The sequence below is a fragment of the Schistocerca serialis genome, chromosome 10, assembly GCF_023864345.2.
Source record: "Schistocerca serialis cubense isolate TAMUIC-IGC-003099 chromosome 10, iqSchSeri2.2, whole genome shotgun sequence".
Lineage (NCBI taxonomy): Eukaryota > Metazoa > Arthropoda > Insecta > Orthoptera > Acrididae > Schistocerca > Schistocerca serialis.
The window spans coordinates 85551130-85579015 of NC_064647.1; the positions used below are offsets into that span (position 1 = coordinate 85551130).

The 27886-nt window shown below is 39.4% G+C and overlaps 1 protein-coding gene across 1 annotated transcript in view; it reads left to right on the forward strand.

The window, feature by feature from the left end:
• LOC126425264 (double-strand break repair protein MRE11) overlaps positions 1 to 27886 on the forward strand; it is a 150983-nt gene that overhangs the window by 46169 nt on the left and 76928 nt on the right. Inside the window, exons 6-7 of the mRNA XM_050088234.1 lie at positions 2956 to 3146; positions 9489 to 9552. Of these exons, the coding sequence (XP_049944191.1) occupies positions 2956 to 3146; positions 9489 to 9552 (255 nt within the window). The remainder of the gene's footprint in view (positions 1 to 2955; positions 3147 to 9488; positions 9553 to 27886) is intronic.

The following is a 27886-nucleotide window of genomic DNA, read 5'->3' on the forward strand; positions in this document are numbered from 1 at the left end:
GCACTTTGGGGAAGAGGATTGAAAAACTTCTCACTTACTATCTTCCGTAAATATTGGTTCTACATATTACACAGTCTGACTTCCACATCGAAATTTACTGCTGATCAGTTTCATATGACATGCATCTACGTCTACAGCTACATCAATGTATGCACTCTGCGAGTCACCAAACAGTGCACGGTAGAGGGTATTTGTACCACTACTAGTAATTTCCTTTCTTGTTCCACTCGCAAATAGAATGAGGGAAAAACTACTGTCTACGAGCCTCCATAAGTGTTCTAATGTCTCCCATCTTCTCTTTGTGCTCGTTACGTGGAATGTACCTTGGTGACAGTAGGCCCATTCCACAGTCAGCTACAGATGCTGGTTCTCTAAAAGAATGTCGCTTTCCCTCCGGTAGTTCTAACTCGAGTTCGCAAAGCATCTCCGTAATACTCGCATGTCGATCGAACCTGCCGATAGCAAATCTAGCAGCTCGAGTCCAAATTGCTTTGATGCGTTCCTTTGATCTGACCTGGTGGGGATCCCAAACATTCGAACAGTGCTTAAGAATGAGTTGCACTAGTGTTTTTTGTGCGGTTGCCTTTACAGGTGAACCACACCGTCATAAAATTCCCCCAGCCAAAGTCGACCATTCACCTTCACTTGTACCATTCTTACTCAATCATTCCATTATGTATCGCTTTTCAACATTACGTGTAGGTATTTAATCGACACGACTGCATTGAGCAGTATGCCACTAATGCTCTATTTGGACAGTATGAGATTATTTGTCCTACATGTCTGCATTAACTTACATTTTTCTACATTTAGAACAAGCTGCCATTTCTCACATCAACTAGAAATTTTGTGTAAGTCATGTTGTATTTTCCTGCAGAAAGTGATGAAGTGTCCTGAAGAAACTAGAACGCTTCAACCAACAGAAGCTAAGATATATCATGAACCTGAAATGGGATGACTTCATATCCAACACGGCTGTTCTAGAGAAAGCAAAAATGCATAGCATGGAAGCTCTTATCATTGGGCATCAACTCAGATGGGTCGGACATGTCCAGCGGATGAAAAATGACAGACTTCCACGCCAAATGTTGTACAGCGAAGTGAGCACAGGTAAAAGGCCACGAGGTGCCCCTCTCAAACGTTATAAGGATCAGTACAAGAAAAATCTGAAAAACTTGAACATTGATCCGAGTAACTGGTCCACAATAGCAGAAGACCGAAGTCGCTGGCGCTCAGTTACCTCAAATGCTCTTCAAAACTTTGAGCTGGAACGTCGAAGAATGGAGAATGACAAACGCCAGAGACGTAAACTCCTCCAGGCTCAGCCATGTCCTCCACCTTCCATCAGCTGTAATGTCTGTGGCCGCCGGTTCCACGCTAGGATTGGATTGCTAAGCCATCAACGACACTTCCACGCCTGAACCGTGACAAAGGAAATCTCAGGAGAGAAATGAAAACTCGGATACGAGTATCAGCCGACGACGACGATTTTCCTGCAGTCACTCGGCAATGATACCTCCTGTACAGCATCAGCAGCAAATACGCAGATTGCTGCTTTCCCTGTCTGTCAGATCATATGTATGTACAGAATAAGAGCAGTCATATAACACTTTGCTGGGGCACTCCTGATGATATCCTTCTCTCTGGTGAACACTCACAGCCAAGGACAGTGTACTGTGTTCCATTACTTAAGAAATCTTTGACACATTCACATGTCTCGGAACCAGTTCAGTATGCGCGTGCCTTTGTTAACAGTCTGCTGTGTTGCACTGTCTCAGACCCATTCCACTATTGAGCTTCAAATTGTGATGAAGTGTCAGTTCCTCAGAGCTATATATAGCACATCTTTGAGACCTGTCGGTGCAAAGAAGTAGCTGCCTCATCCCACAATAGTATCAAGACCACTTCCCAGAATAACACCCCCCTGAGTTCAATTCAAATAAAATGTTCATTTAAATTGCATATGCTTCTACAAAATTACAAAGCATTGGGCAATTACAGTATTTTGTGGCAGGAAAATGTCACAGTTTTAAGGTACTTAAATTAATATTTAGTTGTTCGAGATAACCGTCGATGATATCTACTCGCTAGAAGGTAGCACTGTGTTGTATTATTTGGTATGATAGGGATTCCAATAATTTAATGACTTATAAAACTCTTTTTTACTGAATTTTCAGAAAAAAGAATTTACATTGACATCACATGTGCACACGAGCATGATCCCATGCACTCAGTTGAACGAAACTTGCACTGTCCTGGCAATCCTGTGAAGTCATTTGGCAGGCACAGCCACCTAAGTATAAATGAAATTTTAGCAATTGGAACCAGTTCACCTGTTATTGGCAGTTGTATTTTAATTTATTATAATTACAATAAATGATTACCTACTTATTGAAATGCACCATTACGTAGTTAATAAAATTTAAACATAGATTTTCTAGTCAGAATTGAAAATGTGCGTCATTTCAGTGTCCATGTGACATGTATTTTTGAGAATCAGAAATTACCAGATTTTAACTAGACATAGAATTACTTTTCCAAACATGTTACTAATACGCCTCATAACCTTACGTTGTGTTGAGTCATGTGGTTTTGCATGTATCTAGGATTATGAAAATGCGGGGAGTATAACAGTGTAAATCATCTTTCAAAAGTAGATTATTTCGGATTGCTGTTAAATACAAAGCATTTATCGCCTTTCAATGAAAATGCCTGTAGTTGAGTTAATAGCACATAACTTGAATGATCACAAGGTCGCTCATTTGATTCACACTTGCAGCTGCTTTTTTTTTCACTTGTTATAAATTCTGTACTTACTACCAAATGGAAATAGTGTGGAAATATTAATTAACAGATTTTAAATCATATTTTTTAAAATAAAAACAACATATTTTAATTATAATATGTGTGACAGTAGGAGCTTGTTATTTTATTTTATTTTTTTCCCTCCTCCAGGCAGCCCTGTTGCTACATCTTTGTGTGAAGGAGAAGCAAAAGAGAAACACTGTGCCATCCTGAAGATCAGGAAGAAGAACTTCAAGCTGGACTTGATACCTCTGCGGACTGTGCGGCCATTCGTCTATGACACCATCACGCTTTCCAAGTGTAATATAAACATGGCAGACGCCAGCAAGCCCTCACATGCTGTAAGTTAGAGATTCCAGCTTGCTGTACATTTGTCATTTTTATATTGTCACCTTATATAATAAATCACAGTTGAACATTTCGCTTTTTTGCCTAATGTCAGCAGTTGTAAGTTAACGTAGTTTCCTATCTTGATTGCTTTTCTGTTTTTTAGGATCTTTACAATTTTATGCATTTTGGCATAAGCCACTACCAGACTCTGCATGTTGATCTCAAATGCTAAAAGCAATTACTTGTTTTTTGTCTGTCACTGTCTTTAGCATTTGGGCGTAGTTCCAGCAGTTCATTTCACTGACAACATTCGCTGATACGAATGTTCTTGGCCTGCCTCTTGGCTTTTTCCCCTCGTAATTTTCACTTACAAGACAGTTTTTAGGAAACTGTTATGTCAGAGTAGGTGTCTAATTGATTTATTTGTGTTTCTCTATCCCATGTTATTTAATGTCCTCTTCAGAATTTTTCCTTGTTCCTACAGAGTCCACTCTTCACAACCATAGTCAAAATGCTCCAAATAAATGTTTTGATGAATTTATTTCTTGTTTCCATACAGAGGTAGCGTGTTTATCAATAACTAACTGTTATTTCTGTATTGTTGTTTATTCATTGTAACTCTTCTTTTAATATCCATTATACTTCTGTTGTCATCTTGTCATTTTACTTCCCAGTTAGCAAAATTAATGTACCGGGTGATCAAAAAGTCAGTATAAATTTGAAAACTGAATAAATCACGGAATAATGTAGATAGAGAGATACAAATTGACACACATGCTTGGTATGACATGGGATTTTATTAGAACCAAAAAAATACAAAAGTTCAAAAAATGTCAGACAGATGGCGCTTCATCTGATCAGAATAGCAATAATTAGCATAACAAAGTAAGACAAAGCAAAGATGATGTTCTTCACAGGAAATGCTCAATATGTCCACCATCATTCCTCAACAATAGCTGTAGTCCAGGAATAATGTTGTGAACAGCACTGTAAAGCATGTCGGGATTTATGGTGAGGCATTGGCGTCGGATGTTGCCTTTCAGCATCCATAAAGATGTCGGTCGATCACGATACACTTGCGACTTCAGGTAACCCCAAAGCCAATAATCGCACGGACTGAGGTCTGGGGACCTGGGACGCCAAGCATGACGGAAGTGGCGGCTGAGCACACGATCATCACCAAACGACGCACGCAAGAGATCTTTCACGAGTCTAGCAATATGGGGTGGAGCGCCACCCTGCATAAACACTGTACGTTCCAGCAGGTGTTTATCAGCCAGGCTGTGGATGATGCGATTCTGTAACATATCTGCGTACCTCTCACTCGTCACGGTAGCAGTTACAAAACCAGAATCACACATTTTCTCGAAGAAAAAAGGCCCCATAACGGTAGATGTGGTAAATCCAACCCATACCGTGACTTTCTGGTCGTGCAATGGAGTTTCCACGACAGTTCTAGGATTTTCAGTAGCCCAAATTCTGCAGTTGTGGGCGTTGACGGACCCTCGGAGTGTGAAATGAGCTTTGTCGGTCCCCAACACGTTACTCAACCAATCGTCATCCTCCGCCATCTTTTGAAACCTCCACACCGCAAATGCCCTCCGCTTCACTAAATCGCCAGGTAACAGTTCATGATGCCAATGGATTTTGTACGGATGGCATCGGAGGGTACACGTAAGTGCCAACCAAACAGTAGTGTATGGAATGCCAGTGCGACGTGCGTCTGCACGAGCGCTGACTTCCCCATGCATAGACGAACCTGCTCCAGTCTCCATTCCTTCCTGAACTGTCTCAGCAGCATTACGCCTTGTGCTCGGTTGGCCACTACGGGGTCTATCGTCTAAACAACCCGTGGCTTCGAACTTCAAAATTATTCTTGCCACAGCTGCATTTGTCAACGGACCTTTACCCATTTGAATCCCCTTCCTATGGCGATAGGATCGTAACGCTGAACTAGCACATTCCCCATTCTGATAATACAGCTTCACTAAAAGCACCTTTCAGAATGTCAACATGCTATGACTGCTGGCGCATCTGATTCTCTTTCTCTCTCATTACAGCTCCTTTTATACACGATTGTCATGTGCAGTCACTGACGTTTTGCCGTCTAGCGCCATCTGTCGGACTTTTGTGAACATTGTTTTATTTTATTTTTTATTTTTTTCCTGATAAAACCCCATGTCATTCCAAGCATGTATGTCAATTTTTACCCCTCTATCTACATTATTCCGTGGTTTATTAAGTTTTCAAATTTATACTGACTTTTTGATATCATCCGGTACTTGATTTATCATTTTGTTTACTTTCATAATGTTTCTCTGTGTATGTCTATTCAGTTTATTCCAGTCACGAATTGTACTGAGTTGAAAGGGGGGTGGGATATGGGGGTGATGCTCTGTCGTGGCTGGTCATTGGGTAAGGTGGGTGACTGGGAGACAAGTTGCAGAAGATCTGTTTCTGAATGAGGTAGGTGGGCTACTCTCTGTCTGTGAAGGCCTTAGTGATATCCTCAGCATATTTGGTGAGGGATTGCTTGTCAGTGCAGAGGTGAGGACTGTGGATGACTAGGCTCTGTCCCTATTTCTTGGTGTGAAATGGGTGGCAGCTATTGAAATGGAGGTGGTGTTGGTGACTGGTAGGTTTGATGTGGATATGGGTACTGATCGAGCCATCTGAGTGCTGGAGATCATCATTGAGGGAGGTATCTTCTAGGGCTGAGGAGAACCAGGTGAAACAAATGGTGGAGAAGGTGTTGAGGTTCTGGGGGAATGTGGAAAGGGTGCCCTCACCCTAGATCTAGATCACGAAGATGTCATCAGTGAATCTGAACCAGGTGAGGGGGTTTGCAATTCTGACTGTTTAGGAAGGATTCATCTAGATGGTCTCTGAATAGGTTGGCATAGAATGGTGCCATGCAGGTGCCCATAGCTGTACCTCAGATTTGTTTTTAAGTAATGCCTTCAAACTAAATGTAATTGTGAGTGAGGATATAGTTGGTTATGGCGACTAGGAAGAAGGTCTAGGTTTGGAAGCCATTTGGCATTGGGAAAGGTAGTGTTCAGTAGCAGTAAGGCCACGGGCATTAGGGATGTTATTGCGAAGGGAGGTGGCATCAATAGTGACAAGCAGGGCATCATGTGGTAAAGGAACAGGAACTGTGGAGAGTCGGTGGAGGAAGTGGTCGGTTTCTTTATATGGAAGGGTAGTATGTGGGTAATAGGCTGAAGGTGTTGGTCTACAAGAGCAGAGAGATTCTCTTATGGGGGCACAGTAACTGGCAACAGTGAGGTGTCCTGGATGGTTGAGTTTATGGACTTCAGAAAGCATGTAGAAAATGGGAGTGCAGGAAGTGGTAGGTGTGAGGAGAGAAATGGACTCCAGGTAGAGGTTCGAGGTTCTGAGATGGGCCTAAAGGTTTGAAGAGAGTCAGGAGATGCTGCTGGATTTTGGGAATAGGGTGACTGGCAGGATTTGTAGGTGAATGAATCTGACAGCTGGCGGAGTCCTTCTGCCAGGTAATCCGTGTCATTCGAAACAATAGTGGTGGAGCCTTTGGCAGCAGGTAGGCTTATAAGGTTGGGATCAGCATTTTTAGGTGGTAGATTGGTTTTCGTTCTGTGGATGTAAGGCTAGTTTGCATATTGAGGGATTTGGGGAATGATGGTGAGGCAAGATTTGAGGTTAAGAAATTCTGTAAAGTTAGCAGGGGCTGATTTGAGAGCAGTGGGGGTGGATCGCAGTTGGATGGAGGAATGAACTGAGTGAGACAGGTTTCAGTATTGGTCTTCGTTTGGAGTCTGACTGGTAGGGTTGGTGGTGAAAAAGTGCTGCTACTGTAGGTCCTGGCAGAAGGAAATAATGTCTTTAACAAGTCGTGCAGGGTGATGCAGACCATGCCACATACTGTTCCTGTGTTGTTGCTTGGCTCATGGAATCCTGACCATCAGATTACCCATTTACTACTGCCATCCTTCCTTCCACAGTGACCTCCATCTATTCAGGTCCCTCCAGACCGTAACCCTCACCAACATAGTCCTGCAAAATACATCAATTAGGCCCAAACCTCCTTGCAGTACTTCCTCTCCATCTGTAAAATTCTACTGCTGTGCAATCCCAAATTCCTGGGTCCCATATCACACATTGAAACCCTTGCCCTCCAGAACTAGAGCAACATGTACACGTTCTTAAAAAACTCTTTGTTATGGTCACTTCATTCTCCTGCCTTGGACTACCACTATCCACCACTTCTACAGGGACCTCCAATCCTCCCCAACATCCCCTCATAGCTGACAAACCCTGCCTCAGACCTAGTACACTTAAGTCACCCTCAAAACCTCACCACCACCTTACAGAATCCAGAACCTAAATAGACCCGAAACACAGTCGTGAACCTTTCCTCAAAAAGGCTTAGCCCCACAGAAGTATCAGTCCTTTCCAGGGGCCTCACCTTTTGCCCCACTTCCAAATTCAGTCTGCAGGACTGGTTAAAGACCTTCTCTCCTCTCCTGGTCCCTACAGTGGTAATACTTTTTCGCCACTAACCCTACCAACCAGACTCCACCAAATACCAATGTTGAATCCTGCCTGACTCAGTTCACTCCTCCATCCTACTGTGATTCACCCCCACTGCCCCCAAATCAGCCCTTGCTAACTTTACAGAATTTCTTAACCTCAACCCTTGCTTCACAAATCACAGTCAAGAATCTCTGTAATGGACTTGAGATTATTACAGAAAACATTGTCATCTTCCTTGGAGAAATACGGGGTGTACATAAAGTCCAGGAACACTTTCAATTATTTATTGCACAAGAACTAAACATTGTACAGATGTCATACATATTGCATTTTGAACAATCGATATGCGAACTGTGAGTGACCCGGCAGACGTCAATATGGTAATCGAATTCTTGCCACACCCGTCCCAGCATGGCATTGTCAACTGTGGCAGCCGCATCTTGTATTTTCTCCCAGAGCTGTGCTACATCATGTGGTAGAGGCAGTACATACACCAGATCTTTAATGTGTCCCCACAGAAAAAAGTCACACGGAGTGAGATCTGGTGATTGAGGAGCCCATTTCGTGAAACAACTGTCTCCTTCTGTAGCACGGCCGATCCATCGATGTGGCAGCTCTGTGTTCAGGTACCCATGAACTTCACGATGAAAATGAGGTGGAGCCCCATCCTGCTGAAAGATGAACGGAGAGTCCAATTGCATTTGAGGCATCAGCCATTGCTGCAACATGTCCAAGAAGTAACATCCAGTGACAGTGCTCTTTGCGAAGAAGAATGGCCTGTACAGTTTTCGCCACGACAAGGCACAAGAAACATTTACCTTTGGGGAATCACCCTCAAATTCAATGAATTTGTGTGGATTCTTTGTACCCCAGATTCGACAGTTATGCCTGTTGACTTTCTCATTAGTGTGTAAAGTGGCTTCCTTGCTAAAAATCAAGCAATCGGCAATGCCATCCCCATCCTCTTTCAATTGTTGCAACTGTGAACGAAACTCAAAATGCTTGTCTTTGTCGTCGTCATCGAGATTCTGCACTAGCTTCAGTTTGAATGGTTTCATAGACAGCTTCTATCACAGGACTTTTCCACACTGTCATCGGAGCCATTTCAAGTTCACGGGATGCATGACACACAGATTTCTTGGAACACCTTATAAATGTCTCTCATACACACTTCACATTCACTTCACTCACACTGGGACGTCTGCTTCTCTTTCCTGGGCACAAGCAATCCATCATAACGAATTTGTTGTGCCAGTGTTAAATGGCCTTGGTGGCTTCTTTCCGTACTTGGTTCTTAACATCTGTTGAACAGGTGTAGCACACTTCACACAGGAAGCTCACTCTGCACCTGAACTCTCCATGCTTGTGACTAGCGCTGACTATCAGCAAATCACCAAACTACATTGAGGCGGTATACGTGAAAAAAACTTTCAGGGTTCCTCTTCAAAATGACATATGTATGATATCTGTACAATGTTTGGTTCTTGTGCAATAAATAACTGAAAGTGTTCCCAGACTTAATGTACACCCTGTATTCAAAAAAAATACAGCATGCTAGTTACGATAAACACTTACTTTTATATTGTGGAGAAGAAGAGGAGAACTTTTTAACTGTGAACCTAAAATCCCAGCCTGTTCCTCGAACAAATTTAAATAATGAACAAGATTGTTGAGATCCGCAAGACAAAAAGTGTGCCTTATACGATTCACAGTGACATCGTAATATTAGGTCGGCATGCAGTTAATTGTAGGTAAATGTTGTTGCGTGTGGCTCCAAATGATAATTATATAGAAGTATATCAGTAATTACAATTGTCATGCCAATTCTTTTCTTAAAGGTTCAGAACTACGTGGGGAACTACATACAGAACATGCTGGACAGTGCTGCCAGGCAACTGAGCGGTGAGTCTAAAACTACAAAATGTTCATCTTTTTCTGAGCAGTGTTTGGTCATGTAGAACACCCTGAAGGACAAAGTTCATTGTCATTAACATCAATTACCACAACTGTAGTTTTGACTGTAGGGTGAGTTACAAGTGGGAGATCTATAACTACATCTACATCGTTACGCTGCACTTCACGATTAAGTGCTTGGCAGAGGGTTCATTGATCCACCTTCATGCTTTTTCTCTTCTGTTCCACTCTCGAATGGCACACGGGAAAAACGAGCACTTAAATCTTTCTACGGGAGCTCCGGTTTCTCTCATTTTGTTACGAGGATCATTTCTTCGTATGTAGGTGGGCGCTAACAAAATATTTTTGCAATTGGAAGAGAAAATAGGTGATTGAAATTTCATGATAAGATCCTGCCACAGCAGAAAACACCTTTGTTTTAATGACTTAAGTCACAGTCTTTGGTTTGGTTTCTCCACAATATTATCTATGTGATTGTTCCAATTTAAGTTATCTGTAACTGTAATTCCTAAATATTTTGTAGAATTTACAGTCTTTAGATTTGCGTGATTTATTGTATAACCAAATTTTAGCAGATTTCTTTTAGTACTAATGTGGATGGCTTCACACTTTTTGTTATTTAGAGCTGATTGCCACCTTTGCACCATATAGAAATCTTGTCTAAATCATTTTGCAATTGGTCTTGATCATCTGATAGTAAATGACAGCATCATCTACAAGCAATATCAAGAGGACTGCTGAGATTATCTCACATGTCATTAGGACAGCTGAGAGCTTATAACACTTACTTGGGCAGGGTGTATATGACCCAGGACAACCGTGAGAGTGAGAAAAACCTGGATATTTTTTCATCCAGGAGAAAACCAGGATAAACCTGGAAATTTTCTAGAATCCCTGTAATTTTTGTTTTGTTTTGTTTTAGTTTTCAGTTAAATTTTTGTAATTTTGAGTGGTAAGAAGCAATACTCTAACAAAGGATATTATGTCTCCCACTACTGCAGAATAATACTGCAGGAATAAAATATGAACGAGAAATAAAAACAAAAATAAAACTGAAGTTGCAAAGGAAATGTACCATATACAACAAAACACAATGCTCATACAAGCGTCTGCCAACAGCAAAATGTGTCAAAGGCCTTAGGAAGACTGTGCAATGCTTCATAACAACAAATTGCCTCTGATGAGTGTGATGTCACAACTGTTTACTTTAGATTCATTTGAGCAGTTGCAGGCAGGTTCGTGCGCATGCACAGTTGAGTCGTGCATGTGTTGTACCTTCTCCCACTTCTGGCTGCTGAAGTTTGGCTTTTAGCTGTATATGTAGCAGCAGCAGCAGCAGCAGCAGCAGCATCAAGCAGCATGATGCTACCCGGAAAAGTTTTACTGGTGCGTGCAAGCTGCCACATTCACTGGCGGCAAACTGTGGTATCTACCCTGGGCGGCAATTTCAGGGAAGGGGAGGTGGGGGCCTGCCAAATTCATATTCTTGAAGTAAAAAACCTTGTTTCACAAAGCACCTAGTATCCAGCGCGCGTTGGTGTGTCGATTATTCGTATGATTTTGAAACGCGTCCCTGTTTGTTTTTCAACATTTTTGAACATATTATAAGTTTATTTCTGAATGAACCACAAGTTGATTTTTGAAAGTGTGCATAGTGTACGTCATTTCTTCGTTTACTGCTCTCATGTCAAATGAAAACAAAATGTATTTCTGTGGCTGTGAACTATCAAGTGAATTAAAATACATTGGCATGAGTACAGAAGGTTAAAATATGTTATTAGTTTCAGATTTTATTTTATGTGCTCCTTTCTGACAGTCAAGCATTAATCGCCTTGCAGAACAATTAAGTTATTTTTGTCAGTTGGCTAAAGAAATTTGGCTTTTATTAATCTTTTCTGCTGAGGCAGTCAATTTATTTGAAACAAAGTGTTTAATTCCACACTATTGGCTAGTTTCAACTGTTTGGTGCATTTCAAAAGTGCATGTTTTCATCTTCTAGCACATATGGCATTATGCCATAATAAAGAACCAAACATGCGATAATACAGTACCAGTACTCAAGAAAATTTACATCCAGATCTGGACATACGAATGTGCACTTTAAGCCGAATTATGCATTTTAGTATGGTTCACGAAATTCCGATACTCTTGGAGTGTCCTCTGATGTCTTGTTTCTTTTATGACATAATGTAATATCTTTTACATGTTTCACACCTACGAACATATGGGCTTCCTGCATCATTGTAGCTGCGCAAGCGCAGTGAGGCCTGTTTCTGGCGCTCTCTGGCAACTACTGAAATGAACCTATTTCTAACAGGTCACCAGACAATATTTCGAATGGTTGTTTGAAAAGCGTTAATTTCAAAATAAATTTCCTTTTATGCAAGTTGAACTATGTGCAAGAATGTACGATGAATTTCTTAAATTACAGAGTGGTTGTCTCTTTTAAAAATAAAATCTTTGAGGGCATACATTTAGAAAAATTTCGGGCTCAGATCAGACATTTATGTCTTTATTAAAAGTTTTACTGACACATTTGTGTGATGTATCTTAAAGTGTAACACGTGCAAAAAATATCAACATTATATGTGAAAGCTTAGCTTCTCTTGCAGCTTATTAATCTTCAAGACCAATATTATATGTGAAAGCTTTGCTTTTATTGTAGTAATGCTGTGTATATTAATTTAAACCATGAACTTTTCCCATTTGTGTGTACGCTCTACTTAACAGTGATATTGCTGTCGGCTGACTACATCACATGTCTTAACGCTAGAATATCCGCTGCCATCAGCAGGCGAGATCACGGGACGAGCGATGACTGGCTACAAAAGTGCATTGCAATCATAATTTCAATGCTTCCGAAAGTAACATGCGATGTTTAGTGGAATTTAAATTTACACTTTCGTAATACGAAAATATGCAACATACATGTTGCTGCACATCAAAGATCTTTCAAAAACGTCATCCCCCCGCTTCCCCCTCTAAAGGTCCAGGAAGGTCTACGCCGGTGTATAAAACCATAACTATTCAAAGGATTGATAAGTTTTACAGGACCGAGGAAAAGTATACTGTCACTTAACATGGAAAAGGTATATTTTCACCCAGGAGAAAGTGTAATTTTAACTGGGAGATCCGGGATCCCCCCCCCCCCCCCCCCCCCCTCCCTTGTCCGCATATACACCCTGTTGGGGAACACCACATATTACTTCCATTTTACTTGGTGACCTTCCATCAGTTACTATGATCTGTGACCTTTCTGACAGGAACCCACAAATCCAGTCGCACAACTGAGGTGATATTCCATAAGCATGCAATTTGATTAGAAGTCGATTGTGAGGAACAGTGTCAAAAGTCTACTGGCAAATCTAAAAATATGGAATCAGTTTGACATACCCCATCATTAATGCTCATTACTTTGTGTGAATAAAGAGCTAGTTGTTTTTCAAGGGAACAACTATTTCTGAATCCATATTATCTGTTTGTCAATATATTGTTTCCTTTGAGATAATTCATGATGTTCAAACACTGTATATGTTACAAAATCCTACTGCAGAACGATGCTAGTGATATGAGTCTGTAATTCAGCTGATTACTCCAATGTCAGTTCTTGGGTATTGGTGTGACCTGTGCATTTTTCCAGGCTTTAGGTACACATCATTCCACGAGTGAGCAATTGTATATGATTGCTAATCATGGAGCTATTGTATCAGCATACTCTAAAAGGAAACTGACTGGTATACAATCTGCGCTGGAGGTCTTCCCTTTATTAAGTGATTTAAGCTGCTTCACTACACCGAGAATACCTACTTCTAAATTTTTCACATTGCCAGTTGTTCTTGATTGAAATTTGAGAATATTTACTTCTTGTCTTTTTTGGTGACTGAGTTCCGTAAAACTGTGTTAAGTAACCCTACTTTAGTGGCGCTATCATCAGTGATGAGTCCATTGTTATTGGACATTAAAGGTATTGATTGCGTCTTGCTGTTGCACTTGAAATATTTTGGATGAGGTGTGTTCAGATTCTAAGACCTCCAGTTACCTATTTCAAAAGTAGTCACGCAAAATATTTGAAACTTTTGTATTTCTCAGCATTACCTATCTGAAGTCGTACAAGCTTCGCACGATGTGAACACTATGATTCGGCGCAGCTCACTGCGAACTGCGGCATTACATGTAGCTTCTGAAAATCTGGTTTTATCATTTATTACCACATTCGGCACAATAGTTTCCACCACTTTGTAAGCTGCATTCATTATAATGACTTGGTTGTATGTTCATTTATTGGCATAAGAAGAAAGCGGTTTCTTTTTAATTTGGTCTTATCTAAATGACAATGTCTATTCTATGCTTATTTTTTGGAGATACTTATTGTACTTCTTTAAGTGCTTAATAGATTTTTAACTCTATTTTGTTTTCATCTAATAATTCATGTTAGAAAGTAATACGTCAAAAGCATTGTCACGTAATGTTAAAATTATATTCGTTGATTGTTGGGAATATCAACATTGGGTAGAAAACAAACCCTCTCAGATCAATACGATTTACTGTCCTCACGAACACAGATACACATGCTGTAGCTCATAAGAACGGTGCGTAAAAACTCAACAAAAGCTCGAACATAAGTGAGAATTGGAGGTAGATAAACATTTTTGTTTACTTTATTACCACACTGAATGAATTACTCTCAGTTACAATGGATTCATAGACTGGCAACAGTAAACAGCAGGATCTACTTGTAATCGTTTGGTGCTGCATAAGCTGTGGTATTACTCATCTCAGTGTCTGTGGAACCTACAAACACAGATTCTTCCTTCAGCATGTTGTGTCACTGTTGACATGGAACAGAAAAGACATTTGGATACATAAAGAATCACTTTAACATTTATTAAATTACTACAGCGTCTTTTCCTCGCCTGTAATTACTTAAGCACAGAGTACAACAGTGTGAAAGTTCCATTATCTTGTCACACTATGAAACTCACCTATAAGAGTCTGTTTTGATTGCTGGAAAATTTGAGAATCTGCAACCGTGGAATGTGTCTTTTGTGTTAGGCTCAGTCAAATATAAGTCAGGACTTTGTTCATTTGACTCACTTTCGCTCTTGTCACACCACAGAATGCATCGGTAGGAGTATGTTTTGACCACTGGGTAATCACTGCTATATGAAGGTGATTAAGATGAAAATGTTAAAAGTCCCATAAACTTTCGAAAATTGGTGTGATGGAGTGGGTGGGGGCAGTAGTGTTCCTTGAGGTTCAGAAAGTGACCAACAGGTGGCAGTGATGCTACAACACAGGAGAAGCCAGAAGCATCCACAACAAGATGGCCACCCCATTGTCAACACGCACCGCAGTTGAGCAGCAATCTCTGACACGTTTCTTGTGTAGTGAAGGTGTCAGACCAATCGAAATTCATCACGGAATGACATTGAAGTATGGTGATTTGTGTTTATCATTGTAGCAAGTGTACGAGTGATGTAGGAAGTTTAAAACCAATGTAACTTCTGTGGATGCCCCAAGACCAGGGCAGGCTCACCACATAGTGACAAACGAGAACATTGTCAGTGGAGGAGCTCGTAAAGGAGAACAGAGTGATTGATTCGGTGCAGAATATTGTTCACATTGTACTGCACTCCAATAAGGTGTCTGCAAGATGGGTGCCACGTCAGTTGACTGCCGGATTGAAAGATTGTCACGTCGATGCCTGTGAGAACTTTTGCATTGTTCCATATCAAAAGTGATGTGTTTCTGGGAAAAATTGTTACAGGTTCTGAGACTTGGGTTCACTCTGACCACCCAGTAATGAAAAGGTCAAGTAAGGAATGACGCCACAGCTCATCACCCCAGAAAGGAAAAAAATAATTGCACTTAAAACGTCTGCTGGAAAAGCCATCCTCATTCTCTTCTGGGATGCAAGAGGGAAATTTTGAATCATTACATGGAGAGGGGAGTGATGATAACAACTTCACCCTGCAGTGAGGAGTTAACAGTGAGGACTTCTGACTTTAGGAGTATTGCTACAGCTTGACAACACCCAACCACATGCAGCCCGTAAGACAGTTGAGACTTCTAAGGAAATTACAATATATGCATTCAGGGTCAGGGAGACTATGTCAGCAAATGACATGCAAGTCGTTTGTTCATTATTACAACTAAAAATGTTATAGACTTTTAAGATTTCTATTTGAATCACCTTCGTAACAATGACACTGTAGGAGAATGTCCAACCATGGAGTGTGTCTTCTACATTTGACTCAGTCGGAACTTTGTTCATCTGATACGCATAGTGACACAAGCAGTGCCGCACATTTGGAAATCACTTGCGGGTGAACGGAGAAGGAATGGCTGTACGCATGACTGAACAAAGGTGTGCCATTTTAGTATCACTACAATTAAGCAATAACCATTAGTGTTTGGTGTGCAATGCCGCCCCCCCCCCCCCCCTTTTTCCCCCCTGCTAGGTGCAGAAGTTTTGAAATGGTCATGATAAAATAAAAACCACGGCTATAAATGGCATCTGGCAAGCATGTCACTGAACACAACATTTGAATCTTGCGCGGCTAGTGGAAGGCAACTCAGTTTCCTCAAAAGCGACTTGCGAGAGTGCTGTGTTGCTCTTGTCACTATGCAAATCAAAGCAACAGAGTACTGATGTATATTTGACTAAGCCTAGAACGGAAGACACACTCCGTTGTTGGGTTGTACATTTTCCAATTGTGCCTCTATTACATCTGTGATTTTCCAGTTGTCACCACCATGCATTCTGTAATGTGACAAGGTGTTGGAGATTTCATACTGCCGTACTTTCTGCCTAAGCCATTACAAGTGAGGGGATATAGTAGTAATTAAATAAGTGTTAAAGTCATTCTTTATGTATCCAACTAATTTTACTTGTGTATCACCTGTATAGGTGAAGAATGATGAATGTAACGTACTACAGCAAACTGCCGGATGATGGCGTGACTGCTTATCGCAGCAAATGATGTTGGCAATCAAGTTGTGACTTCCTTTTCTTGCACAGTTGCCTACAGTAGCTCTAACTTGTGAAAACTCGCCGAGCTGCGCTGGCGGTCTCTCGAACACCCACCTTACAATCCAGATGTGTTACTATATTTTCTAGATTATGTTGGAATGTCTCTCACAACTCGGAAAAACCAAAAATCACCAGAAGCTGGAAGAAACTTGTCCACAAAACAAACTAGTAACTCACACCTCTTACTGTAGTGCACTTTGGAAAGCAGTGAAGAAGAATTACACCATCACTGTCACAGAATATGACCACATAGTCATTTTTCTAGCATTGGCTCTCACCCGAAACATAAAAAAGTAACCACTGTGCTTCCCCTAAGCTGACTGGCACATTGTTTCAATATTGAAAAGTGGCAGCTGTGTCTCATCCATTGTCACTGTTGTTCAAAACGAAATCTCATTTGTACATTCATCACGAAATTGGCAAGCACACAACCTTGAGGGCATGTGTCAGCATTTGTGCCACTCAACTGAATGCCACTTGTTGCATTTTCAGGTCCTTATGCAGGATTGTGCATACAGTTCCACAGGTGTGCCAACTAGAGCAATCCTCCGAAACAGCTGTCTGCAGTAGCATGACCGTGTCGTCTGACCGGCTGGTGTGAGGCCGAGATTGTTTTGTTTTGTCGTCACACAACGTTCGGCCCTCTCAGTGCAGTATCGGCTGACATCAGTCGGCCGCTCTTTAAAATACATGCACAGACAGTCGTGCTGCCATGTTCCCTACAGGCACCCGCGCGTTAAGATGGCACTGCCGTGACTGCTTACACTGCTACCAGTGACATACAAGTGTCCTCTCTCTGGAGCTCCAGCAGTGGATCTAATTAAGTTTGAACATTGAGGCACAGAGCCCATTTTGTGTTTTTGCCATTTCATAACATTTGCAGGCTCCCATATCGGTCAGGGCTCATCATCTTTGGAATAGTCATTGTATTGCTGACTGCCTGAATTGGAAAACTGTGTGTCTGTATATATTTCAACACTCAGATTACTGTCAACAACTGATGTTGCAACTACAGCAAACAGTAATGTATTACTTTTACTGTTTGATATTAGGTGTAGCATAAAATAATATATGAATTCTCTCTCCACAAACTGCATCTGTTCCTCACTCCTATATCTTGTGAAGAAGCACAAATCATGCGAAGGAACTTACAGTACATAGAACAGGCCTAAGGACTAATCCCTGAATGGTGTTTATATTTTACTGTTACAGACCGGCGGCTTCTGTTCCCAAAATCGTGTATGCAGGAAACTAGTCTGTGTTCTTCAGTACCACAGAGAGCGCGGAGTGAAGAATGCATACTCGACTGGGAAATACTTTATTATTCAATGCCTCTGTACAATACTTTGCCAGTAGCAGTCCGGTGGTGGCCCCAGCTAATATATCGCGATTGTCCTCCCTGGCAATATGTCGAGAAGACAGAGGCTGATGGCGGGCAGTGACCTTGCTGCTGCTGGTCACTCTGTCAGCTCAGTGAAGCAGGCCGAGCCACACGGTGATTGAGTAGTGCTGGCTGGCTCTCTTTGGCATAGGGCCCACGTTGAACCTGGGCCCCTCAGAGACTGGCTCTGGTGGCAGGTGATGGCAGCCACTTAGTGGTGGCATTTCAGTGGATCGAGATCAAAACCTGGAGGCTGATCGCTCATAGGTTGATGACTTTCTTGTCAACAATGCTGTTTCACAAGGCTGTTCGATGAGACCGAAGCATTTATCGTTACCGTGACTAGATGTCTTACAACATGTGGTAGGTTCCTGCCACTCACTCGGATGTGGGAATGCCTCGTCATGCTGTGCCGTGTTGAGACACTGTCGCCCGGTGACGGCAGAATGCCACATGGTGGGTCGTTGGGCGGTCACTATTGCACCGCCCAGTGCAGAATTACGTCAGTGGCTGGTCAACATATTCCTCGGCTAGTTGTGAAGGTCTGCTCGATGCTCGAGTCACGACAATAGTCCGTATATACCCATATAATCTGCACTGTCAAATAATCTATGCACCCTAATTTTAAGGTAGGGAAAAAAAAGAAAAGAAACATCGGCTTTAATCTGTGTTTTGCTTAGAAAACAATTATTCTAAGGTAATGATTCTATCATCATCGCTAGTGGAAGAATCGTTTCATCATCACCAACTTTGCCTAGTGAGTCATCTTCAGTTCCGTCCAGTGAATTTGTGATACCACATTTTTTTGAAGGATTGTTGCACCAATGTAGCAGAATGGAGTCCTGTGTACATTTCACCTACTCGCAAATCTGGAACAAATCCAGTCGCTTGTCCCCCCCCCCCCCCACTCCCCCCACCCCACCCCCACCCACTCGGCACAAATGTGCTGTTTTCTCCAGCAGTCCATTGTGTGTATTGCTGTTTTAAGTGTAGCTTTGAATGGCCTTTTTAGACACACATGTAGTGGTTGCAGGACAGATGTTAGGCTTCCAGGGATAATGACAAAGACAGGTTTTTTTTCTTTTTGTAACTTTTCTCGCATTTCCTCTGTTGTACATCCACAGAAGCTATCAAAGACCACAATGTCTTACATAAATTTGGTGACACACCATAGCAACTTTGTCAAACGTCTGCCACCCAGTCAACCGCAAGGATACTGCACATACACCCTTCTGGATTTGCTCTCACCATTATGCCTTTCACTGAGATTTCTGGAGCAGTTTACCTTTTAAATATCACATAAGATGATAGCTTTCGTCCATCCCAAGTTACACACCATCATCACCGTACACCTTTGCTTCTCATTGCTGCCAGTTTGCACCAAGACACTGGACTCCCCTTTCCTGTTCATGGTGTTGGTCCGAGCAGCTCTCAAAATGGTCGGCTCTTTGATCCGCATCACCAGTTTGCAATAACATTTAGGAATGTTCAGGGTGCAAATTTATAGTGTAGTGATGAAAATTCATTACTTTTCCTTGTAATCACCTGGAAGCAGTTGAATGATGGTAATTTTCCTCTGGAAGCCCAATCCACTTTGATTGAAAAATCTTGATAGCCGCCAGTCCCTGCTACCTTTGATGCTTGGTTCTTCAGCTAAGGCCAGTGTTTCAACTTGGCACAATTCACTAGTCACCACACATCCGTAAGGTCACTTCTCATCTACATTATTGAAGGTACTTTTTCTGAGGTTTCTACACTTTGCTTCCTGGCTACAAAATGCCTGGCGGTTTCTTGAGGCTGCATTTTGTTTGTTCATCAATCGCGAACATGGCCCTTCCTCACATCATACTTTCTTCCCATTTCTAGAATTTTAAGTTTTTCTTTAGCTGTACATGAGTGATAATGAGAACTTGTAGCCACACTTAGCAAGTTAACATGTGGTCAATACTTCACTTTTAACGTGCTACTGATGTCATAGACTGAGGTTGCAACAACACTATGGTATGTCAAGATCTGCACACCCCATTGTTTTGTCCCTAGATTTGGGAAAAAATATCTGTAGATTATTTGTGTGTATAAGATATGTTTGGTTTTCTTTTGTAATTCTTCTCTCTTTCCGTTACTCCATCTTCATTTCTCTATCTTTCCACCTGTCAGGCAGATGCAGTCACTTGTCCTGTTTCAGAGGAAGCCTCTCAGCCTGCAAGATCCGGGTTTCACAGAAGGTGGTATCATTGGTAGTTGAAAGCTACAATGTTAGGTGCATTATAGAGTCCCTTAGGGACATGGCTGCCAAGGAGGGAAAGAAAGCCAATGTGCACTCAAAGTGCGTACTGTATGGAGTCATTGCAGACGTGGAACGGGTCCTTCTGGATGCCATGCAGAATGAGGGTGCAGTCAGCTGCAGGTTGTGGCTCATGTCGGTACCGATGATGTGTGTCGCTTTGGATTGGAAGAGATTCTCTCTGATTTCAAGCGACTATCAGAAGATGTAAAGGCTGTCAGTGTTGCTTGTGAGATGGAAGCAGAGCTCACCATTTGCAGCATAGTCGACAGGATCGATTGCGGACCTCTGGTACAGAACCAATAGGAGGGTCTGAATTAGAGGCTCAGACGGTTCTGTGACCGTGTAGGCTGCAGATTCCTCGACTTGTGTCATAGGGTGATTGGGTTTTGGGTTCCGCTAAATATCTCAGGAGTCCATTACATGCAGGAGAGGACTGCATGGATAGCAAGGGCTGTATGGGGTGGGCTGGGTGGCTTTTTAGGTTAGAGGGTCTCAGGAAAACACAAAAAGGACTTGAGTCTCGAAGGGTGCAGGTTGAAAACAGGAAGAACATAGATCCAGGGACCATCAGTATCACAGTAGTAAGTTGTCATAGCTGATGTTGGGAAAGTGCCAGAGCTCCAAGAGCTAATAGAAAACACTGATGCATAAATCATTATAACCACTGAAAGTTGGCAGAAACCAGAGATAAGTTCAGCTGAAATTTTTGCAAAGAACGTAATGGTGTTCAGAAAGGATGGGCTAAACACTGTTGGCAGTCGCATATTTGTTGCTGTTGTTTATCTTGTAGTGAGATTGAAGTAGATAGTTCCTGTGGGTTAGTATGATAGATACAGGACATTCTTGGCAACTGGGACGAAATAAAAATAATAACTGGATCCTTTAACTGATATCCCAATTCAAATGATGCACTTGCTGAAAGGTTAAAAGAAAATTTGAGTCTAATTTCAAACACATACCTGACTCACACAATTATAGTTGGTGGTGACATAATTTACACTCAATATGTTTGCAAAAATGCATGTTTAAATCTGGAGGTTGAAATATGGCTTCCCGGCTAAGACACAAGTTGAAAATATGGTCACTATTTTTTATTTACTTAAATTTGCCATATTTCGTGACAGTACCTTTTCCGTTAGATGTTTACAAGGCGATATTAGTCTTGGCTTCAGTTGTCTAAGTATGATTCCACAATGCATCTATGTCAGCTGCAGAAATGACGTGGTTCGACGTGTTTCTCTCATTTTGGTGTTTCAAATACAGTTTCTTCAAATGTAGTTTCTTCTTTTTAGTTAATACAAAAATAATAGTAATATAATTCAAAATTATTTATGATGGTGACCTTCACATTGTTCTTCCGTCAACACACACCAAGAGTTAGCTGCCGACTGACTATAGTCAAAGACGACTCCAACGTCAAAGTTATTTTACACAATTCACAAGTTTCCACTTGTAATCAGTCTCTCTGCTATTCTTCGATACATTTTCTAATAGTAATCAATATGCTTTTACTCTCAAAAACAGAAGTAAATTAACATATAATAAGACAAATTATAATAAATTCTGACAAAAATATAAGAAAACATTTACAATTCGGTATCGACAAATACAGTAAAAAAAATAACATCTCCCAGATCCATTACAACTGCTCCCCAGGGCTTTTGTTGTTATGGACATATACAACAAAATCCCGACCACACTCAGTGATGGATCTGTATTACACAATTAGTACATTAATGGTGCAGTCTGATAACCTCTTCCAAATGTGGACTCTTTGAATCTGTGGACTTGTTACTGGCTGTTGTTGCAATGATACTTCCCCATCAATCTCATACACAAAAAAAATTCAAGTAAAGAAATTATTTGACATGACAAATATACATGGTATAAAACATACATGAGAAATATTCTAACATACAGATTGAAAATAATAGGAAGGTAAAACTCATTTCCTAGAATAAGATTTAATTAATTTTTTTATATTAATGTTAATTTCATTATGCTTACATATTGTAACAGTAAAAATTATACTGGATACATATAGTGTAGTGTTGTTTTTTTTGTATTTTTTTTTTCTTATGATTTTCTTTTTAAATTTTTTTTTTTTTTTTTTTTTTTTTTGTATTTTTTTTCTTATGATTTTCTTCTTTTAGTACAGCTAAAGATACTTCAGTATTACCTAAATTTTTTGCAATTATTTATGTACACTTTCCTCTCTACTACAATATTACTACAAGTCACATTCTTGTGAAGAGTACTTTTGCTCCCCACAACATCAGTATAAACAACAATAAACTGCTCATATATCATGAGGCTTTGTCTAAAATTGGTTTTGAAACTTATACCTTTGCATGCATGTCCTCACATGCATGCCTTCACCCACAGGGAAGACTTAGCTTCCAAAAATTAGAATAATTCAGAAATGCTCACTATGGAGACTTTTTTTTTGTAAAAAAGTAAAAATAAATCTTTCTCTCATTCTTTGTTACAACAGTGTTTTTTCATCAGTTTCAATTAACATGTGACTTCAAATTATTAATTTATACATGCAAATATACGTACTTGGTTGTACAGGTAGTTTTGTTCTAACAAGCATATTCCAGTGGAGGACTTTTGTTTTAGATGATAATAGGTTATTTAAATTTTGAAATTATGATTTCTGTTTATACAGTTTTAAAGAGACAACATTCCTGAGACCAAATAATTTCTCTGACTTAGGATACACCAAACGATAAGCATTAGGGTGTGGATTTTCTATGACTTCAAAAGGCCCAATATAGATATCAAAGAATTTTTTTATTTCTGAAATTAACATTTTTGATTTTTCATGAGATTTGACCAGAACAAGATCCCCAATTTTAAAAGTGGTTAATCTTACCCTATTGTTATGTCTTTTATTCCTCTTTTCCCCTTGTTTCCTCATAGTTTCCCTGACAATATCTTCTCTCTCTTGCATAGTTAAAGGTGTACATTTAGGAAATTCAATAAGTTCTGATATAAGATTTGGAGGTCTAATATTAAACATAATCTCATACGGTGAAAATCCTGTGGAACTATGTTGTAGGCTATTCATAATATCTTCAAAATTTCAAATGTGCTCAAACCAGGTTGGATGTTTATGGCTACAATAGGTTCTACAAAGTCTCCCAGTTTCCCTCATATATCTTTCTGCAGGATTGGTGGACGGAGAATAAACAGATATAAGTATATGCTTCAATTTTGATCTTTCAATAAACTTTTTCCAAATTTTAGAGGTGAACTGTGAACCATTATCTGATAATATAGCTTTTGGTTTACCCACCTGTGTGAAATAATCTCTTTCAATTTTTATTATAATTTCATGGCTAGTAGCTTTTTTCACTGGATATAGTTTAATTAATTTTGAAAATACATCTACCATAACAAATATGTAACAGTGACCACCTTTACTCTTTGGTAACATTCCATATAAGTCCACTGCGATAAGATCTAAAGGTTTTTCCGGAATAATGTTTTGCATCTCTCCACCACATCTTTGATTGCTCACTTTAACTCTCTGACATTTGTCACAGGTTGCCAATTCTTTTCTTACCTTCTTTCCAATATTGTAAAAATAAACATTTTCTTGTATCTTTTGAATGCACTTCTGTATCCCACAATGACCAAAACTTTCATGTATGTAAATGATCAGCTTATCAGCATCTGCCTCTGGCCAACACAGTTTCCAATTATCAGAATCTACATATGTTCTCCGAAATAAAATCCCCTTATGCAAATTGTAAAATTTATCAACTTTCTCATACCCCTTCTTGCCTAAACATTCTTTGATTAATTTCCAACTCTGATCTAAATTTTGATTTTTTCTAATTTTGTTACACATAGCTCTAATTGTTTTTTCATTTTCCACCCCTTTCAAGTATCTAATTTTAAATTGCTTTTCCTCCTCTTGTTCAAAAATCTCCTTTTCTCCCCCAATTGGTAACCTTGAAAGTGAATCAGCTACTACATTCTCAGAACCTTTTATGTGTTTGATTTCAAAGTCAAACTGTTGCAGAAAAATTGCCCATCTGGTCAATCTACTGTGGTATAATTTGCACTCTTGTAAGTAACTCAAAGCTTTGTGATCCGAAAATACCATGGTTTTATGTCCAATAAGGTAAATTCTAAATTTTGTAAAAGCCCAATGAAATGCCAAAAGTCCCTTCTCTGTGACTGTATAATTTTTCTCATGCTTGAGCAACATTCTGCTTGCAAATGCTATGGTACAATGTATCTTAACTCCATTCTCTACTCTTTCTTGAAATAACTCTGCTCCAAGCCCATAATTACTGCTATCAGTGTTCAAACAAAATGGTAAATTAAAATCAGGTCTGTGTAATAAGTGTTGCTTCCTTAACTCTTGCTTAATTTTATCAAACTCTTCCTGACAACTTTTATCCCAAACCCAAACAGTGTTTTTCTTAAGTAATTGACTTAAACATGGTGCATTCAGACTCTGATCACTTATATGTTTTCGGTAATAACCTCATAACCCAAAGAACGACTTTGTTTTTTAGTCTTAGGAATAGGAATTTCTGAAATTGCTTTAATTTTTTCTGGATCTGCCAAAATTCCCTTGTCTGTGACAACATGACCCAAAAATTTTAATTCAGAAACTGCAAATTTACATTTCTCTAATTTCAATGTCATCCCCCCTTTTCTAAGTTTTTCACAAACTGACTTCAAAATCAAAAAATGTTCCTCCCAATTTTGCCATGTAACCAAAATGTCATCTACATAAATTATCAGTTTAGACGCAAGTTCTTGCCCCAGTACATGATCCAAAGCTCTTATAAATTCAGAAACAGAAGAATTTAACCCAAATGGCACAACACAATATTGGTAACTCTTACCATTGTACAAGAAAGCAGTATATTTTCTAAAATTAACCGAAAGTGGTACCTGATGAAAACCCGAAGTTAGATCCAAACTTGACATATATTTTATATCTGTAAATTTATAGAGTAACTCATCAATATTTTCAGGATGGTCTGTCTGTCTGAACAAAATTTTGTTTAAGTGTCTAGAGTCCAAAACCAATCTTACTCCACCATCTTTTTTCGAAACTATTACTAGAGGATTATTATATGCACTGATACTCCTTTCTATTGTATTACATCCTTCCATCTTTTTCAGCTCTTTCTCAACAGCAGGTCTTTTTGATATTGCAATACTGTATGGTTTTATGAAAAATGGTTCATGAGGTTTTACCTGAAGCTCACACTGATAACCCTTACCCTTCCAGGTATGTCACTGAAAACATCACTGTATTCCCACAGCAGATTTTCTAACTGTTGTTTTTGCTCCCCAGATACATTTAGCGTTTCTGAAATTTTCAAATTTACTTAATTCCCAAATTCAACTTCATCAGTATCAAATCTATGAGTTTCAATATTCTCCAATCTATTTTCTTTTAGTAAATTGATACTGTCAAAATTTCCATTACTCTGATCACCAAGTGTGTTCACAAAATTTGTCTGAATGTATTCCCTTTCACTAGTTTCTATCAAAAGTTTTCTTCCAACCCAATCAAATGCTGTATTTACTTTTACTATCCAATTCATACCCAAAAGAAAATCCTCATTAAATTCCTGAATTACAAAACATCCATGTGTGAACAACTTGCCTTCAATTAAAAATGTCACTAAAGCCTGGCTTTTTACCAATTTACTGCTCTTCCCAGTAGCACCTTTTATCTTTACCCCAACAACTGGCATTTCAACATAATCTTTCCCCACTTTCAATTTCTTGCTTAACCTTTCAGATATTCCCGAGATCTCACTTCCTGTATCAATTAAACATTTACCAATCCATGACCCAATTTGAACTTTTATATAAGGACTGCAAAATTGATCACTTTTCTCAGAACCTGTATCCTCATGTAATAAATCACTTTCAATTTCCCCAAACCTATACTTACCAGAATCATATGGTATATCATTACATGTATTATTTGTCACAGTTATAAAATTTGCACAAGACACAAAATTGTCATGAGTACTCTCTATTATCTCAAATAGCCAAGAATTTTCATCCAAATCACATTGTATACTACTGAAGTACTTATCCCTCAGCTTTTCAAAAATAAAATATCTCATCTCATCTTTTTCCACCACTCAGGACATACAGTTTCACATACATTAATAAGCATCTTTCTAAAGTTCTTGTCAAAAGAAATAGTTTCACTGTTCAGCCATATATTCATAAGAAATGTGTGTGTATCATTAGTATCTGTAAAAGTTTCACTTAGGCTAGAAGTTATCATGTGTCATCGTTATTTGTGTAGTCAGATTCTTTACCAACAACATCAAAATTCACACTTTCACATACATCCAGCTTGTGAGCTTTATTCATCCTGGTAACATCCCTGGGAATTTCTATAATATTCTCACTATTTAATCCATTTTCAACCATGTGTATACCCAACTCCCTATTTAAACTAATGAAATACCTTTCCTCAACATCATCATCAATACTATTACCATCATTATCAACTTTATCAACAACATCATTATCATTACACATATTCAGGTCATACACATTCAAATTATCCCCCAAAATATTATTTCCCCTTTCTAAAGTTACCAGATCCCTTTCACCAAAATTTTCATTCTCACAGCATGCATTCTCTCTTTCATTCACACACATCTTTGAACTACTACAAATTACATCATCTGACAAAGTGTTGTTCTTTTCTGCCCAAGTGTAAAACTCTGTTAAATTAAATGAATCAGAATTACTTTTATCTACTGTATGTTCTTGTGTACTCAAAATGTTATCTTTATCATCATTATTTTCCTCTTGAAATTTCTTCAATAAGTAACAACTAATGACCTCATGTGATAGCTTAGGTTTGGAACTGTCCTGTTTGGGTTTATGATAGTCACATCCATTGGTCCTTTCATCATGCTCACCTTCTGCCTCAACCTTGCGGACCTTCAAGGGGGCGTCTACTCGTTTTTTATTTCCGGTTCCTGTTTGAACTGCTGATTGTGGTTCTGCCAATGTCTCTGATCAACATTTCTGATCCCATTTCTATGCCAAACATTACCTGATTGTTGGTAGTTTCTATTGTACTGACCTCTATCAAAATTACTGTGATTTTGATCCCTAAAGTGTTCTCTATTTTGTTGATTATTAACGCGAAAATGTTGTTCTTGTTTTGGATAAAAATTATGGTCCTTCTTTTGAAAATTGTTATATCCCCCTGAATTTTGACTGACACCATGATAATTGTTTTGTTCCCTTTTTTTGAAAGTTTTCATTTCCCCAATTTTGACCATTACCTTTCTGAGTAAACCCACTGTGTGTTCTTGTTGTTACCCTATCCAACTTTTCAATATAATTGAGAAACTGCTCTACATTATTATCAGGACAATGAACCAAACTCAACTGCATTGCTGATGGCAATCTTCTCTTTAAGGTATCAATTTTGATCAAGTCATCCAAAGGTTTTGTTAAATGAATAAGTTTTTGAAGTTCACTTTTGCAAAACTGTTTCATGTTCCCATCTGATTCTCTATAGTTTCGCCCATTCAAAAATTCACTTTTGATTCTAGTTTGTTTTAAGATCATCCCAAAATTTTTCCAGAAATTTTATTCA